This window comes from Eptesicus fuscus, chromosome 7 (genome assembly GCF_027574615.1).
Source record: "Eptesicus fuscus isolate TK198812 chromosome 7, DD_ASM_mEF_20220401, whole genome shotgun sequence".
In the NCBI taxonomy this organism is placed as follows: Eukaryota; Metazoa; Chordata; class Mammalia; order Chiroptera; family Vespertilionidae; genus Eptesicus; species Eptesicus fuscus.
Window position 1 is genome coordinate 103966173 of NC_072479.1, and position 18263 is coordinate 103984435.

At 52.6% G+C, this 18263-nt stretch overlaps 1 protein-coding gene across 3 annotated transcripts in view; it reads left to right on the forward strand.

The window, feature by feature from the left end:
• Window positions 1-18263, forward strand: part of SREBF2 (sterol regulatory element binding transcription factor 2) — a 51446-nt gene that overhangs the window by 25347 nt on the left and 7836 nt on the right. For all 3 annotated transcript variants that reach the window (XM_008144564.3, XM_054719581.1, XM_054719582.1), the window contains 11 exons: window positions 301-447; window positions 1881-2102; window positions 3309-3423; window positions 3639-3820; window positions 5304-5496; window positions 6264-6445; window positions 8619-8895; window positions 10499-10668; window positions 15411-15579; window positions 16957-17074; window positions 17871-17980. In XM_008144564.3, the coding sequence (XP_008142786.2) occupies window positions 301-447; window positions 1881-2102; window positions 3309-3423; window positions 3639-3820; window positions 5304-5496; window positions 6264-6445; window positions 8619-8895; window positions 10499-10668; window positions 15411-15579; window positions 16957-17074; window positions 17871-17980 (1885 nt within the window). The remainder of the gene's footprint in view (window positions 1-300; window positions 448-1880; window positions 2103-3308; window positions 3424-3638; window positions 3821-5303; window positions 5497-6263; window positions 6446-8618; window positions 8896-10498; window positions 10669-15410; window positions 15580-16956; window positions 17075-17870; window positions 17981-18263) is intronic.

The following is an 18263-nucleotide window of genomic DNA, read 5'->3' on the forward strand; positions in this document are numbered from 1 at the left end:
CTTCTCAGCCAGGTTCCTGGCTTTCCTCGGTATGTCCAAAACCAGACCTCTCCCCGCCACCACTCGGCGAGCCGTGCCCGCTCTTCCCCTGCGAGGCCACTGGCACTCTCTCCTCTAAGCCTCTCGATCTTGACACTCAGGACTCTCTTTCTCCTCCTCAACCCTGTAATCAAGCTGTATTCTCAGTTTCATGAAAATTTTATTTTCTCTTTCTTTCCTGGAGGGTCTGTGCAGTTAGAAGCTAAAGCAAAATAGGAAAGTAATGCACCTCCCTCTTTCTTTTCTTCCTTCTCCATCCAGGTCCTGGTACAGCCTCAGATCATCAAGACAGATTCCCTTGTTCTGACCACACTGAAGACAGATGGCAGCCCTGTCATGGCCACAGTCCAGAACCCAGCCCTCACCGCCCTCACCACCCCCATTCAGACAGCCGCCCTGCAAGTACCAGTAAGAGCCACCTCCACACCCCACACCCGTCTCGCCCTCCGCCCTCCCCCTTCTGCCTCCTTTCTGGGAGGTGGTAGGCCTCAGAGAGGTTAACAAAGCCTCTGTGTAAATAGGTGCAGGAGCTTTATGACATGTGTCAGTCACTTTGCAAAAGTCACCTTCTTAGTTGCTCAGGAACAGCAGAAGAGCCCCAGTTCCTGGACAATAGCTCCGCGCAAGACCATTCGCCCCTCAGGTCCTGCTGAGGGAGGTTTGGCTTCTGAAGGATCCTAGACCCACTAGGCAGGGAGGGCTCCAAGGTGAGGGACATGGAGGCATCCCTCCTTCAGTTGTAGGGTTTCAGCCACTCTGAGCATCTTAGCAAGACAGTCTGACAGAGTAAAAGGTGGTCAGAATTTGAAAGCAAGCTTTACTCATAACAACCAAGAACTGGAAGTAACCCAAATGTCCACCCAAAAGGAGCTATTTTACATACGAGTTCATGATTGAACCTCAGATGCCGTATGTTGAGCAAAAGATGCCTGTCAAGAAAGCTCGTGCTAATGACTCCCCTACGTGGAGTTCAGGAAGAGCAAAACCGAGCTGTGGTGCGAGAGTCGGAGCAGATCACCCAGGAGGAGGGGCGGGCGCTCCTGGGAAGAGGCGTGAGGGAACTTTTAGGAGGTGGAAACGCTCTGTTTTGATCTGGGTTATCTTAGTTACACCCGTTGTATACATACATAACAATTGAAGCTGTACACTTAAAATGTGTATTTCTTATTATGTGCAAATTATTTCTTGGTAACTAATGAAGTTGAGCAGCTTTTTATTTGTGCATTGGTCATTTGTATATTTGAGGCCATTTATTGGACAAAATAAAACTAAAATTAGTAAAAATAGAAACAGAGAAAGCAGATTTGAGGGGGAAATAGGGGGAACCCCTATGGTTGGCCTATTTATTTAATAAATTGGCTCTGATGAGAGTGTCAGTCCTACCCTTGAGCTCTTTGATAGCCAAATTGTCTAAGGAAAGGCAGTAAGTTGCTTAACTGTCATGTGACGGGGGCATGTGTCATACACTAGGAGAAAGTTTCCCCTGGGGCCAGAGCCATGTGCTGCTGTATGTGAGCTCAGCTCAGGGATGGTTAATGGTTTGACAGCAAAGCAGAAATCATATGACTTGTTCCTAGACCCCCTAGGTCCAAGGATAAGACAAGTTTATCCACTTCAATCCTATTGAAGTGTTATTTATGGACAGTGATTCTGAAAGAGGCGTAGTTATGAGGTACCATGGCTCCTCAGGCTGCTTGGAGCCTGACAACCAGGAAGGGTCTTAGGCCACAGAAAGCATTGCTGGGTGATGGCACATGGACAAGCTACAGGTTTGTCTTGTGAGATTTCTTTACTCAGACTAACTGAGGGGTAATTCTGCCCTGTGTCTGTGCCTATTCTAGACCCTGGTGGGCAGCAGTGGGACCATTCTGACCACAATGCCTGTGATGATGGGGCAAGAGAAAGTGCCCATTAAGCAGGTACCCGGGGGAGTCAAGCAGCTTGAACCCCCCAAAGAAGGAGAAAGACGGACGACACACAACATCATTGAGAAGCGGTATCGCTCCTCCATCAATGACAAAATCATTGAGTTGAAGGACCTGGTCATGGGGACAGATGCCAAGGTAGGTGCCAAGCAAAATGGTGTTTTGTGCCCTACCATCTCCCCCTACATGTCTTTGCCTCGGAAATTTAGGAATCTCCAGGCCCCGGATGAGTGAATGCAAATTAGGTGCTTTCTTATTAAAGCATTTAGGGTTTTTCAAGATGACAGAATGTTAACCAGCATACGGGGACTGTTGGGGGTTGGTAAGCAGTGGCCTTCCTGGACCTTTGACTTTGCTCTGCAGTGATCGTGGGCCCCAGAGTCACAGGCAGAGAAGCACCTGCCACTCACTGGGGGCCAGGCACACAACTGTGTGCCTTGACGTCAGCTGATGGCATTGCCAGCCTATGTTTAATTGTGCTCAGGGCGGCTAGCAATATTTTTACCTGCTAGGGAAGAGAGAAACTGGAATTGGGTCTGGGATCAACAGTCAATAGAAGAAATTGATTTTTTATATATTTCTAATGTTTCAATGAATGTATCTCTGGCACATAGATTTTTTTTTTAAACTTATTTTCACCTCTTTTTTTTTTTTTAAGAAAATTTGAGCCCTAGCCGGTTTGGCTCAGTGAATAGCTCGTCGGCCTGCGGACTGAAGAGTCCCAGGTTCAGTCCCAGTCAAGGGCACATGCCCAGGTTGCAGGCTCGATCCCCAGTGTGGGGCGTGCAGGAGGCAGCCGATTAATGGTTCTCTCTCATCACTGATGTTTCTATTTCTCCCTCCCTCTCCTTTCCTCTCTGAAATCAATAAAAAATATATTAAAAAGAAAATTTGACTTTCCTTTGTAGCCTACAAATCTGAAAGGTACCTAATATACCTTTACTTAAAATAACCATCCAACAGTGTTCTGGCTTTTTGTCATTTGTTTTCCTTTAAGTTTGTATTATTATAGGAAGTTGTCATACAGCTAAATGTATTTATCAAGTGTCTATGTGCCAGGCTGGGAGCTAAGCTCTTTCTGTGTATTATCTCATTTAGCCCTCACTGCAAACGTATGATTTATATCATTATCATTATCCCCTTTATAAGGAGGGGGAAAGTGCTTTCTTATTAAAGCATTTAGGGTTTTTCAAGATGACAGCAGAGCTAAGCAGTTGGGGAGCCAGCATCTGGACTCAGCCCCTCCCGCTCCAGAGGCGTGCTGTCACTCCACCAGCTCGGGGCCTCTGCCCTCCTCACTTGCAGCCTGCACTATGCCACTGTTTTCACCCGTCCCCTTGCCAGATGCACAAGTCTGGCGTTTTGAGGAAGGCCATCGACTACATCAAATACTTGCAGCAGGTCAATCACAAACTGCGGCAGGAGAACATGGTGCTGAAGCTGGCGAGTCAGAAGAACAGTGAGTGCTCATGGGGAGAATGGCTGTCAGGCACGGTTACAGAAGTCCTGTGCGGGCACCAGGGAGGGCCATTGATGCGGAAGAGGTGCCTCCGGGGGTGGAGCAGGAGCAGGGCCATCGCCCCTCAGCTAGCCCAGCCCAGCCCAGCCCCCTGCCCCAGCCCAGGTGGGACTCTGTAGAAACAGACCGTTTGCCAGGTAGGGTTTTCTTTGCAGAGCTCCTGAAGGGCATCGACCTAGGCAGCCTCGTGGACAATGATGTGGACCTGAAGATGGATGACTTTAATCAGAATGTGCTTCTGATGTCCCCTCCGGCCTCTGACTCAGGGTCCCAGGCCGGCTTCTCCCCCTACTCCATCGACTCTGAGCCCGGAAGCCCTCTGTTAGATGAGGCAAAGGTATGAGCTTTCGAAATCTTCCAACCTCTGATCTCTCCCATCTCTCCAAAGTTAATAGTGGGTGGAGGGTGGGGGGACACAGAGTGCCGGAGGGTGGGCTGGGAAGGAGCAGGAATTCTATGATTATCAGCCAGGTTTTGGAGAATAAAGAAGAGAAAACTGATGCATGGGGGTGGGGGGGAGGGGACACAGTCGGGGTCTTTAAGTGGTTCAGTGTAGTCTGCTTGCACGGGTCTTTGCTGAAACGGCTCATCAGAGAGGAATGAGGGCCAGATCCAGAGCGGAAACAGCAGCTGTCATGCGGGCGCGAGGCATCGCTAGAGGCGCCTCATTACTTCCCCTGCCGGAATGGGCCTGGCAAGGCCACTTTGTGAGGCTCGTCAGCTGGTTTAGGATGAGGCTGCCTCTGGGCCCTCTTCCGGAAATGGTTACAGTTGTTGCAATCTAACAAATAACTTCAAACCAGGGGCCTTTAATAGACCAAGAAAGCCCCCGGCAGTTGCTGTTTAATGGGATTGGTTAAGAGGCTCGAGCCTAGTGGCCTTCCTGGGACCCGGGGCGGCCACTGGGTCTGCACTGTGTGTGGACATTGGCGCTTTCTGACTCTGAAAGCACAAAGCTCCCTTCCAAGGTATGTTTCCAACTTTCTGTAGTATCACTCACTTCATTTTATTAAGGAAGCTCTATTTTTAAAATGTTTTATAAATGTGATTCTGTTTGATAACAAAAGGCCATATGATGTATACATGAAATTAGTTAGATATCTCAACATCATAAGAAATTTTCAAATGACTTAAAAATATTGAAATGAGTGGCATGGCACATGCACATTGGGAGTCGAGAGATTCGAGCCCAGCCTCCCTCCCTCTCTGGGGGCTGCCAGGTGGCAAGGCCTCTGCCTCCAGCTCTCCCTCTGTAAAGTGGGAGGGGGAAAAGGCAACATTGTGGTTTTAAAATGGCAGGCTCCTGTACAGAGATCCATGCTGAAGTACGATCTTTAACCAATCTATTGCAGTATAATTTGTGATAAAGTACACCTATTTCACAGTATTGTACAGTATTCCCAGATTTATACACTTCCGTCACCATAATCAAGATGCAGAACATTTTCATCACCCACGAAGCTCTTTGTACACCTGTGCAGGTAGTTCAGGCCCCTGTCCAGCTCAGGCCGCTCTCCGGGCTCTCATTGGATTAGTCTTGCCTGCTGTGGACCCACACAGAAACGTCGTGCGGTGCTCTGTTGAGAGGCTCTTTTGGAAAAGCACAGCTCGTCTGCCTCTTGGCTTTAGGACGTGCTGTTCCGCAGGTGGCAAGAGGGCGAGTGCCGGAGGGTGGAGCGGCAGCTTCCTCCTGGCTTTCCCCTTCTGGCTCAGTGGTGTTGAATGTAAACCTCACAACCTGATTCTGAGCCCCATAAAAGGGAAATGCTGGGAAACCAGGCAGCACTCATCCACTCTAACCTCGTGGCCCTGTGTTGAAGGTCAAAGATGAGCCGGACTCTCCTCCCATGGCGCTGGGCATGGTGGACCGCTCTCGAATCCTGCTGTGTTTCCTCACCTTCCTCTGCCTGTCCTTCAACCCCCTGACCGCCCTGCTGCGGTGGGGAGGGGCCCACGACTCTGACCAGCACCCATCCTCGGGCTCTGGCCGCAGCGTGCTGTCCCTGGAGTCAGGTGGGTGGAGGCCCCCTGTGCCACCGCATGAATGGGCTGTCGTGGAGGAGAGAGATTGTGGGCAGACTGCTCAGCTGCTTACCAGGTCCCAGAGGGCATTGGCAGTGACCCTCGCCTGCTTGCTTCTGGTAGGGGCTGGCATAAGTTGCAATTTGCAAGTAACAGAGCAAAATAAACTGGGAACCCGCACTGCTATAATTCCCTGGGGATGGTATTGGCAGCGGGGGCGGGGAGGCGAGGCCTGTTAAAAAAAAATATTTTTTTTATTTCAGATAGGAAGGGAGAGAGATGGAAACATCCGTGATGAGAGAGAATCATCGATCAGCTGCCTCCTGCACGCCCCCTCCTTGGGATCAAGCCCACAACTCGGGCATGTGTGGGAAATCGAACCATGACCTCCTGGTTCATGGGTCAATGTTCAGCCATGGAGACACTGGCCGGACCGGGGGAGGCGAGGTGGGGGGCGACTTGAACGAGGATGTGGTGTTTTTGCCTAAGTCATGAAACCAGTGGCCTAACTCCCTTGACTCTCAAAGATTTTTGTGCACTCAACTCCATAGTGACAGGGATTACAGGGTTCCTATTGGCTCTAGCATTGTCTCAGATTCTCCTGTCGCGTGGAGTGTTGCTGCCTAAGCACTGAGACACTGTCAATATTGAAGCGGTCCTGTTAGCTGCCCACAGACAGTGCGAGGGGCCAGCAGGCGCCCTGCCGCCCAGGCTGCTCCGGGGCCTTCCCGCAGGCTGACGGAGGCGCTGCTCTGCAGGTTCGGGGGGCTGGTTCGATTGGATGATGCCAACGCTGCTCTTGTGGCTGGTCAATGGAGTGATTGTCCTGAGCGTCTTTGTGAAGCTGCTGGTCCATGGGGAGCCAGTGATCCAGCCACATTCGCGCTCCTCCGTCACCTTCTGGAGGCACCGGAAGCAGGCAGACCTGGACCTGGCCAAGGTGAGTCCTGTCCTTCACCTTTCCCTTCCCCGGGCTGAGCGGTAACTTCGCGGGTTGTGTTGAATGCCCAGTGAAAACGTCCTGTGGCAGGTGCTTGCAGGGGAAGGTGGCCGGTGCTGAGAGGACGAAGGGACCCTGCCCCTAACTGCCCCAGGGCAGTGGAGCGAGGCACCTGTGCATAAATAATCCCATGGACACGAGATGACAGAAGACGCAAGTGCTGCGGGAGTTTGGGGCAGAGGCGTTCCGGCTGAGGGAATCCGAGCTTGAGCAGAGCGGTCAGGTGCAGAAAGGACCTGTTAACCAGAGGAAGGCGTGACTACATGGGAAATTTGGGGACCAGCGAGTAGATGGGTGTGCCTGGAGCGTAGGGAATGTCAGGAGAGAGGCTGAGGCTGGGGTGTCGCTAGGGCCCACACAGGGGAGGTCTTCGACTAGTAACTGTTTGGGGGCTTTTTTCCCAGTTCTGTGGAGAACCAGGAAGGTTTTTAGCAGGAAAATTAGCTGAAAGTTGTGTTTTGAAACCAGCAGAAGAGAGTTTATCGGTAGGATTCTGGGGAACTCAGCCCTGAAGGAAGAGGTAAACGTCCCTGTCTTGGGAAGCCCAAGAACCAGCACACCCTCAGCAGCAGCAAACCTCGGCCTGCTCCCCCTCCTGTGGCTCCTGGGGTGCAGGTGCAGGTGTGGTCGCTGTGGGCCCACCCCTGGAAGTAGGACTCTCCCCAGAGAACAGGACCCAGGACATGGATCCTGGAGGAGGTTTCGGTCTGTGCTTAGAATGACTGGTGGCTGGATGAGGGGTGGGTTAGAGGAGGGCGGCACATGTGCACAGGAGCAGGCAGGGAGAGTGGCCAGGACCTGGAAGTGAAAGGAGAGGCATGGCGAGGAATTTCACATGTAACATGGAAAGAAAGTGACCGGGAGGATAGTGGAGGGTGGGGGCAGGGGGGAGAGATCAACCAAAGGACTTGTGTGCATGCATATGAGCCTATCCAATGGTTAAATTCAACAGGGGGTTGGGGCATGCGTGGGGAGGGGTGTGGGATGGGAATGAGGGGATGAGGACAAATATGTGACACCTTAATCAATAAAGAAATTAAAAAAAAGAAAAAAAAGAAAGGAAGTGACCATGACTGACTCAGAGATGGGGGAGGCTGGAAGATGGGGCTCCGAGCCGCGGTATTGGAAAGTGCTGTGAGAGGGCCCTTTGGCCACGGGGCTGAGGCCGTCGGACAGAGTGTATAGAAAACTCTGCACCTGCCGGGAGGGTACCTGGGAGAGTGGCAAGAGGCAAGAGCCAAGTCTGAGCCTTGAGAACAGCCAACGTCCCTGGAAAAGTCGGGAAGAGGAGCCATGGGCCTGAGGAAAGGCGCCTCCTTTGGAATCTGTAAATACAGGTGCTTCTCCTGGGCCACCTCAGGCTGTCCTCGGGGAGCACTGTCACCCACTCTCCCTTGTAATGGTTCTGTCCTGTAGTGAGGCAGGGAGACAAGCCTGGGTTTCATACTCACTGTATGACGTGGGAAGGACATAAGTAACCTGTTTCCCAAGACAGTGGCCTGAGTCTTCGTACCGCCAGCGATGAGAGAGACGGAGCGAGGACGCAGGCTTCAGTTCAGGACCGTAGACGCTCTGAGGTTGGCAGAGTAGTTCATCCACATCCTTGGTTAGAGTGGTTCAGCCGGGGATTTGCTAAAACCGTGGTTCTCAAATTTTAGCAGGCCCGCCCTCCGGGGCTCTGGTTCAGTGGGTCGGGAGGGTGGGGTAGGACAGCCAGAATTTGCCTTTCTCACAAGATCCCAGGGGCTGATGCTGCTGGTCTCCAGGGACCACACTTTGAGAACCTAAAAGATCACATAAGTCATCATCTAAACCCATGTTATCATCTTATGTGTAAAAGTACTGTGGGAAACTCGGAAGGTTATTTGCTCAAAGATAGAACACAGTTCAATCTCAATTTAGTAAAAATATCAGTAGTCATTCTTTCTATGGGATAAGATTACAAATGATTTCCTTTTTTTCTTTTTTTAGCTTTCTGAATTTCTCCAGATTTTTTTTCAGTGAGCATGTGTTACTCTGATAACCTGGAGAATGAAAGGAGAGTGGAAATGTTTATTAAAACCAAAGGCCACAGTAAGTCCTGTGAACGTTACCCCTTCTTGCTGCTTTCTAGGGGGATTTTGCCGCGGCTGCTGCCAACCTACAAACCTGCCTGTCGGTGCTGGGCCGGGCGCTGCCCACCTCCCGCCTGGACCTGGCCTGCAGCCTCTCCTGGAACGTGATCCGCTACAGCCTGCAGAAGCTGCGCCTGGTGCGCTGGCTGCTCAAGAAGGTCTTCCAGGGCCGGCGCACCGCCCCGGCCGCCGCAGCGGGCCTGGTGGACGAGGCCAAGGCCAGCGCCCGGGACGCCGCCCTGGCCTATCACAGGCTGCACCAGCTGCACATCACAGGTGAGCGTGCCACGCGGTGCCCTGTGCCATCTCCACCCTGGCTTGGTTTGCCAGTGTCCCGCCTCAGTCGCCGCCCTGCTCTGTTGTACACTGCTCTGTTAGATGGTTGGACAGACTTTCCGCCCGCATCCGCAGCTGTGAGGATGCTCATTACTGTAGTTCATCAGTGTAAGGCACACACATTTTTTCTCATTATCATCTCCAACTTGGGCTGTGTCCTCTACACAGTGGCATGCCATGGTTGTGTTGGCAGTGTTTTTTCCTTAGTGGTACTTAAATTAATGTAGAAACTTAAAAGTGATGGCATCTTAGATTCAACGAAATACGGTCATTTATTTCACTCAACAAACTCCTGTTCTAATAGAGAGGCGGGCAGGCAGGTCAGCAAGTGGGTGGCAGCTCAGTGTGGTGGAGGGAGCAGGCGGATCGGCGTCCATGGAGGTGGGTACTTGTTGGGAAGGGTTTCAGGAAAGGCGTTCTGCAGAGTCTTGGCTTTGCATAGAAGGATGCATAGCGCTCACCAGTTCTGCAGTGCTGGGGGCCAGGCGCTGGGCCGGGCGCTGACTGAGGAGACAGGTCACTGAAACATGGGTCCCACACTGCCCAGCGCCCTCCCTTCCTCAAAGGAGAAAACCCAGTGGGACCTCCTGGGGGAGACCGACTCCTAACACCTGTGCAGGAGGAGGTATGGGGCTGAGGTCTCCCTCCTCCGGTACAAAGAGCGGTCTGGTGGGAAGAATGCGGGGCTGGGTGAGGTTGGGAGACCTGCTTGGCCACTGTCTGGACCTTTGACAGAGCCCACCCTGAGGCTCAGCTTCCCCCTACTGCTTCCCTGGCCACCTCCTGACCCTGGGAAAGCCTCCGAGCCTTGTGGACCCTCATGCCTTTGCAGGGTCCCCCCAGATGAGCTGTCAGCCCTCACACAGGAGGGTGTATCAGCCTTTCCTGGCCGTCCAGCTGCTAACCTAAGATGTGTCTGCCGCCATTGCTCAGTTTGTGTTACTTTCTCAAAAGGGTGCGTGGTTATATACCAGTGGTCGGCAAACTCATTAGTCAACAGAGCCAAATATCAACAGTACAACGATTGAAATTTCTTTGGAGAGCCAAATTTTTTTTAAACTTAAACTTCTTCTAACGCCACTTCTTCAAAATAGACTCGCCCAGGCTGTGTTATTTTGTGGAAGAGCCACACTCAAGGGGCCAAAGAGCCGCATGTGGCTCGCGAACCGCAGTTTGCCGACCACGGTGATAGACCATGGGGTCTGTTTAAATTCAAATCAGGTGACTTCAAGTTTTCCATCGCCTCTCACAAGGTTGGGAGACGGGCTGCAGCGGCAGAGCACGGCTGCGCTGTTGAGGTTTGGAAGATGTTACATGTGCCCGTCTGAGTCCCTGCAGGCCCCGCTTACACAGAACCATGGGCGTGACAGGCATTTCCGTGTCCCCTCCGTGAGGTGGGAAGAAACCTGCAGCTACTAAGTTGCCGGGCCCAGCCCCCCATCAGGACTGTAGTCAGGTTCATGTACTTTCCCGTTTGTGTCTGCTGTGACTGTGCTAGGGAAGCAGGAAAAACTCGGTTTGGTGTCTGTTTCTGCCTCCACAGGGAAGCTCCCCGCGGGATCTGCCTGTTCGGACATCCACATGGCTCTGTGCGCCGTGAACCTGGCGGAATGTGCAGAGGAGAAAATCCCGCCAAGCACGCTGGTGGAGATCCACCTGACTGCGGCCATGGGGCTCAAGACCCGGTGCGGAGGCAAGCTGGGCTTCCTGGCGGTGAGTGCCTTCGGCTCCCTTCTGCGAACCTTCCACCTTCACTGGGCGTCTTCCCCAGCCAGGAGCTAAGATGCAAAAAGAGCTGTGGGCCCTGCGCTTGGGTGCTGACCGCCTAGAGGGGCATTCCACAGGTGCTTGGAGCAGTGAACAAAGCAGACCAAATGCCCCCCTCGTGGCCCTTCCAGCGTGAGCAGGACATTTTGGTGCCATGAGATAAGATTGATTCAGTGTATAGAGTGACCCATATTGGGAGTTAATATGGACTCTTCTGCTCTTCAGGTGGGGATAAAAATTCTTGCAATCTTCTGGTCACGTCTTCTGGTTCATTTATTTGCTCACAAGGTATTTGTTGGGTACCCTGTGTTGGTCAGGGCACTGTGGGTCCAGAAATGGGAGCTGGTGCACGTCTGCAGGGAGCCCAGGCCAGGCCCGGGGTGGGAGCTGTGGTCATCAGGCGCCTCCAGGGTCTGGGGTGGATCCAGCCTTGGGAGCTCCAGAGGGAATTCACAGGCCCTGTTATCAGCTGGTTCCCAGGCTTCCTCTTACTCCAGCAGACAGACATGTTTCACCCAGCGCCACTTGGGGTAGGCTGTGGATAGTCAGCTGAGTTTAAAGCAGGGTGCTCACATCTCCGTTTGTGTTTGTACCCCAGGAAAGGCACTGAGGAGCTGAGTGTTCATTCAGCAAACATTCCTGAGTCCCTGCTCTGGGCAGGCACTTGTATATAGCTGTGGATTGTCCGTTCTCCGTGCTTTATAGTATTCCATTGTTGGGCGGGACTGATAGATGGGCTTTTGAGTTGTTTCCTGGTTTTGGTTATTTGAATAGTGAGTGCTGCTGTGAATGTCCCCGCTCCTCTCTCAGGGAGCACGTGACTGCATCACTAGGAATGGCGCTGCTGGGTCAGAGACGCAGCTTTAGTAGGTGCTGCCGACTTCCACTCCACCAGCAGCGCACAGTTGTCCTTCGCCCTCGCCGGAAACATGACTGTCGGTTTTGGTTTTGTAGCCCTTTACTGGTATCTTATTGTGGTTTTCATTTGCATTTCCCAGCTGATTAATGATGAGCACATTTTCATTGGCCATTTGGATGGTTTGTTGACTATTTGGGTAGCCTCTTTTGAGAAAACCCTAGTCAAGTCTTTTCCTTTTTTTTGATTTGGGGAGTCTGTCTTTTTATGGGTCTGGGGAGATCTTTGTAATCTGGCTGCAATCCTTGTTGGATATGTGCATTGCGTATGTCTTCTCCAACCTAGGGCTTGCCTGTTCTCTCCCTTAGTGGTGTCGATTAATGAGCACAAGTTCTTAATGTTCATGAAATCTAGATATTAGTCTTTCCCTTCACAGTTCGGCAGTTTATGTCCTGTTTAGTAAATCTGTCCTGCCGCCAAGTCCTGAAGGTAGTCTCCTGTGTTATCTGCTGGATGCTGTAGTTCATACCTTTCACACAGAACCCACATCCACCGGAAATTGGTTTTTGTATGATTTTAAGGTAGGGGGTTGCAAGCTCTACTTTTCCCACATGGATGTGTTCCTGTCCCAGATCTGGTCTTAAAGGGCTGTCCTTTCCTGCTGCGCCGACGCCCCTTTTCCTAAATCAGGGTCTCGTGTGATGGGTCTGCTCTGGATGCTCTAGTCTGTTCCAGTGCCCTCACCCACACACCGTAATGGCCGAGTCTTCTTATCTGTCTGGGAACGCCAGGCCTCTGGCTTTAGTGATCAGTGTGGGCTCTTCACCTTCCCATATAAATTTTTTCGTGTTTTGTCTGGGCTAACAGAAATGCCTAATAATGCTGTGGTTGGTTAGGTACAAATATCTTATAGATACTTATGTTTTAATTTAGTAGCTATTAAAAAATAATACACAAAATTGAAAGGAGAAATTATTTGTTAACCATAGTTATTTACCAATGGGCTGTGTGTGTCTGTTGGGCACCTCACACCTTCTCAGACTTCCCCGTCAGATTGGACACCACCACCTTCATTTCCTGTTCTACATCGACTTGCACACAGCACTTGCTTTTTATTACAACCTCCAGAAACTCGGCTTCACAAAGACGTGACGTCACCAAAGGAAGGCCGTGCAATCTCGCGTTGAGATTGAACTACCTCCATCTCATGTTGAGCATTGCTGTATTGACCTCAAAAATGTAACATCCAGTTCAACATGCACTTCAAATTCTGTGTATTGTTTTTCGACCAGGCTTTCTTTTCACTCATAATGTCCGACAAGTGCAATTCTAGCCGGCAGCTGGAAAGTGAAGAGTATAAATGTGGACAGGGAGAAAGTCCTTTGGCTTCTCGGTAAAAGGATTGGAGAAGCAGGAGAAAACAAAGGCTAGCAATAAACTGCGCCAGCCATTTCTATGAACTCATTAACATTAACTCATTTCACCGGCGCAACCATGCCATGAGTTCACTGTGGTGCTTTAGGGTGCCCTTGGCACACTATTTGAGAACCATAAGGTCACAACCTGGAGTTGGGACTGGCCCCCAGGATGTAAACAGTTCTGAGTGTCCTGCCTCCGCTGCTGGATTTGGCAATTAGCAGATGAGTTATAGGCTTGGCTGAGCTCTGGTGTCTATAAAATTTAGGGAACTTGTCATAGGGTGATAATGCTAAGAAAATTAAAACAGCAATAGAAATTATTTTCTCAATTTCCCTTCTAGAAGCCGTCCTATGGATGACTATTACCCAGGATTTATATTTCTTATTAATTCAAACCACTGCACTGGAACTTCTCCCCCACCCCAACTGAGATTTGTTATAAGTAAGGTTTCCTTTCCTTTGTAGGGAATTCAGCTTAAAAGTGTATTTCAGCGTAACGATTTCTAACCGGTGCTCTGGGTCCCCCTTTCAGTGCAGCCCACAGGCTGTTTCTGCTTCTGCTGGTGGCGACGTTTGGCCATGCCCTCCGTTCCCCTGAGCCGCCATTAGGCAGGTGCGCTCGGGAGACGTTGGAGAATTGGAGAGTTTCCAGCTGTTAGAAGGTTCTCCGGCTTCAGGGGCCCTGGCGTTGCCGCTGGCCCACCCCCAGCCTCCCTTGGGCGCCTCGGCGGCTGCTCCGAGCACTGCCGTTCCAAGCTCAGTCCACGCTCAGGTTCAGCAGGCGCTCTCCTGAGCGTCGGGAAAAGGTCTGGGGTCCCTTTGCATTTGCTCCTCGGGACCCTTCTCAGGCCGGTGGTCAGTGAAGAGGAGGAAAAGCCGCAGTGCCCCCAGCCCGTGATGAGAGATTGAAGCGAAATGCCCACTGGCCGCCTAGGTGCCGGGGTAATATCCGCGTGTGTCCATAGAGCAATTGGCCCAGGTCATTTTCTCTCGGATTCAAGCGGCTGACTCCACACTCCCGTGGAGAGGAGCCGTCTCCTCAGCCCGTGTTCCTTGAGTGGCGCATTGGCGATGCTATTTCTGACCCTGACATTCAGGTCTTCTGAAGCCGTTATATTAGCTGATGGCTACTTAGAGCCCAGGAAAGGTCAGAGCCATCAGACTGAACCAGACAGGAGACAGCTGCTCCCCTCGTGGTAGGGGCCAGGGGAGAAGTGTGACATGCGGGCTCTGTGGGCTGGCCCAGTGCCCTCCGCTGGGCTCCTGAGCGCCCGGTGCCTTGTGCCCCCCCCCCCCCCCCCCCCGCCCCTCCACCGCCTTCCTTCTCTGCTCATTCAGGTCAGCCTGTATCGGGTGGCTTTATGGGTTAGAAATCATGGGTTTTAGACTGAAGATATCCTCACTTAGAAAACAACAGCCCTGGCCAGTACGGTTCAGTTGGTTGGGTGACATCCTGTGCACCAAATGGTCACCGGTTCGATTCCCAGTCAGGGCACATGCCCAGGGTTGCAGGCTCCATCCCCGGTGGGGGGAGTGCAGGAGACAGTTGATGGATGTTTTCCTTTCCACATCATTGTTCTCCCCCCTCTCTTTCTCTCTCTTTCTCTCCCTCCCTCTCCCTCTCTCTCTCTCTCCCCTCTCTCTAAAAGTCAATAAAAAAATATATTTTTTTAAAAAACATAAATGACAGCCCTAACCGGTTTGGCTCAGTGGATAGAGCGTCGGCCTGCGGACTCAAGGGTCCCAGGTTCGATTCCGGTCAAGGACATGTACCTTGGTTGCGGGCACATCCCAGGTTGGGGGTGTGCAGGAGGCAACTGATCAATGTTTCTAACTGTCTAGCTCTCTCCCTTGCTCTCTGTAAAAAATCAATAAAATATATATTTTTAAAAAACACATAAATGACAGAACTTCTGAAACCAAGGATAGACAGCATTATCCCTGCAGTTCTTGTTTCTGGGGCTGTGACGTCATTACCCTGCAGGCAGAGGAGAGGCCCAAGGGACTGGGCTGCTGGCTTTTTTTTTTTTTTAATATATTTTATTGATTTTTCACAGAGAGGAAGGGAGAGGGATAGAGAGCTAGAAACATCGACCAGCTGCCTCCTGCACACCCCCCACTGGGGATATGCCCGCAACCAATGTACATGCCCTTGACCGGAATCGAACCCGGGACCCTTCAGTCCGCAGGCCGACGCTCTATCCACTGAGCCAAACCGGTCACGGCAGCTGGCTTTTTTAATTGCCTGGCAAAGAGGCTTTCAACGTCTTCCTTGGTCTTTCCTTGAAGGCTGGCCACTGGGCCACTGGCCCTAGTTCCAGGGGTGGCATTGACTTTCAGGGTCCCAGCCCCCCAGTTGCTCTTTCCCCAGCCTGCCGCCACCCCGGTGTCACGTGGTCCTTGTCCTTCCACAGAGCTACTTCCTCAGTCGAGCCCAGAGTCTGTGTGGCCCCGAGCGCAATGCCATCCCCGACTCGCTGCGCTGGCTCTGCCACCCCCTTGGCCAGAAGTTTTTCATGGAGCGAAGCTGGTCGGTGACGTCAGCTGCCAAGGAGAGTCTGTACTGTGCCCAGAGGAACCCAGGTGAGAACCCCCTGCAGCCACTGTGAACGGAGAAAGACGAGAACCACCAGGACAGTGAGGTGGCTGTGCCTCAGACACGTGGGGACGCAGGATGTCCCAGTCTTGTTACCCCGAAGCTTAGAGAGGGCGTGAGCCTGGTCAGCAGCTAAGCTGGGTTGGCAGCTTCTGACAGTCCAAGCCCGTGCTCCGTCCATCAACCAGACTGTTGTGCCCTTGTTCTGGGCGCTTTGGCGACACAGGGATGTGTGGCGTGCTGTTCGCTGGCCTAGGTCCCACTGGAAAGCAGACAGACCGTTAGGGAGCCGTTAGGGAACAAAAGGCGACAGGCGTCATCACGTGCTCAGAGGGTGCAGGGACAGGGCTCCAGGCGTCGGGAGATGCTCGCTCACTGTCCCTGGTGTTTGACATGATTGGAGTCGACCTGCCAGGCCTCTCCGAGTGGCAGGGGCTGCGTGGGTTGACTCAGACTTGAGTGGCCAGTGGCTTTCTGCTCTCTGTGCTGGTCCCCTCTCTACACTGGGGGTGTGGGGAGAGTGAGGCATTTCCACAGGGACAGGTGTGTGTGTCAAACATTTTGGAGAGGAGCGTCCACTATCTTTTTAAAAAAAATAACTTTACTGCTCAATATGAGAATGGTGCACAGCACCAAAAAGTAAGGACGCAAGCAAAAGCCAACCTACATCTCAGCCCCTCCCCACCGTCTGCTTTGTCCACACCTAGACTGCCACTGGCTTGCTTACCTCTCGCAGGCTTTGATCTAGGCCTTGTCACCCGGAACGTGATCATAAGTGCCTGCCTCCTTGCTCTTGTCAGGTGTAGGCTCACACGTGTGTGAGGGGGGAAGGGGCTGGTGATGCCCTGCTTTGGGCCTGCGTGGGGGACGTCAGCTGTCATCAGCTGTTGCAAGTGTTGCAGGGCCCCTTGTTGATGAATCGGCGCAGCCAAACCACCGCTGGCCACAGGTCCGGCGACGAGGCTGTGGAAACAGGAGCAGGTCGTGTCAAGGCAGCGCTGTCTCCTCTTCCTCCTCGGTGGCTGTCCCCTGAGACTGGGGCAGTGTCTGCCTTCCCATTTTCTGTCTTCTGACAAGGCTGGCAGCCACCACTTCACAGCCTCTGGCCTTGAACAGAAGTACTGAGCTCATTGCCAAGGCAGCACACACATGCATACGCACACACAACCCATCCACAACCATGCATAGTCTCAGGCTCTGCATCTGAGGCTGACACTGCCCCCTGGCTCCTCCCCCGACCAGCTTCCATGGATGGGATAGCTATATCTTGGGTTCCTCTCCCCACCCTGTTTTGTATGTAAAGACAAAATGGACTCACGGATAAAAATCCATTTAACCCTTCTCCTGGGCTTGCTTTTCTTCAGCCGACCCCGTTGCCCAGGTCCACCAGGCCTTCTGCAAGAACCTGCTGGAGCGAGCTGTGGAGTCCTTGGTGAAGCCTCAGGCCCAGAAGAAGGCTGGAGACCAGGAAGAAGAGAGCTGGTAATGTCCGCACGACGGCCCTGCCTGGACTGTCTGTCCGGGAAGCTCCAGGGCAGCTGTGAGGCCCGAGCTCCTACAGGAAGCAGGCGCTCACGTAGGGTCCGCAGGAAATGGAATTACTCCTTTGTATTTAGTCCTCCAACGTGGCCTCTGCCCCAGACTGAGTGTGTCACTTTCCCCCTTTCCTGTTCCCCATATCGCTTCAGCGGCGGGGTCAGTTCTCGGAGCAGGTTGGGGATTTGGTTTCCTTCGGGTGGGGAGGGCTGCCTGGTTAGGGGAGAGGAATGGAATGCGGAGAGCTCAGCAGAGGCAGCCACCTCCGGCCCGACATCTTGGGGACCCAGACGTTCACTGGAAGTTCTTATGCTTACATAGTTAATAAGCACAGTCTTTTCTTCACGGGGTAAGCTCATTCTCATACAAGGTCCAGGTCCTGACCGGAATGCCCCTGAGCGGGAAGGGGAGGGCGTTTCTGCCCCGGAGATCAGAAAAGTTCTGGGAGGTGGTGCCATTTGAATTGGGCCTTGAGGGGAGGAGTCAGGTTTGGGGGCCAAGAGTGAAAGAGAAAGGCCGGCCGCCTGGCAGGCAGAGGGAAGCCGGTGTCAGTAACGGGAGAAGAAGGAAGGCCTGTGGAGAGAGAGTGGCGCAGGCGCAGAGCTCAGGCTGTGTCTGGCGTGGAGGAGAAGGGGCCAGAAATGGTCACTGGGTCTCAGTGCTGGAGGACTGACCAGCCAGGCTACTAGTGTGGTCCTTGTGTTCATTTTGATGGACATGGGACTCTTTCTTTTCGTTCCAGTGAGTTCTCCAGTGCTCTCGAGTACCTGAAATTGCTTAATTCTTTTGTGGACTCTGTGGGGATCGTGACCCCGCCCTTCTCCTGCAGCTCCGTGCTCAAGTCAGCCCTTGGTAAGCATCCTGCGGGGTGGCTTCAGGGCCCAGGTTGCTGAACCCATCACAGCCTCCCGGGTAGCTGTGAGTACACACTCTCGAATCTCTTGGATCTGAGGTTGGTATCTACAGCTCCCCCAAAGCCCTCCCCACAGTGACCCTGCTGGGCAGCATTCTGGGGTCAGGAATAATGATTCTCCTGCAAGTGGGCACCTGAATGTCTTCCCTGGGTCCTGGCTGGCAGGGCAGGTCAGCCACCTCCCCAAACACCCAGAACAGGAACAGGCAGCAAGTGGTCCAG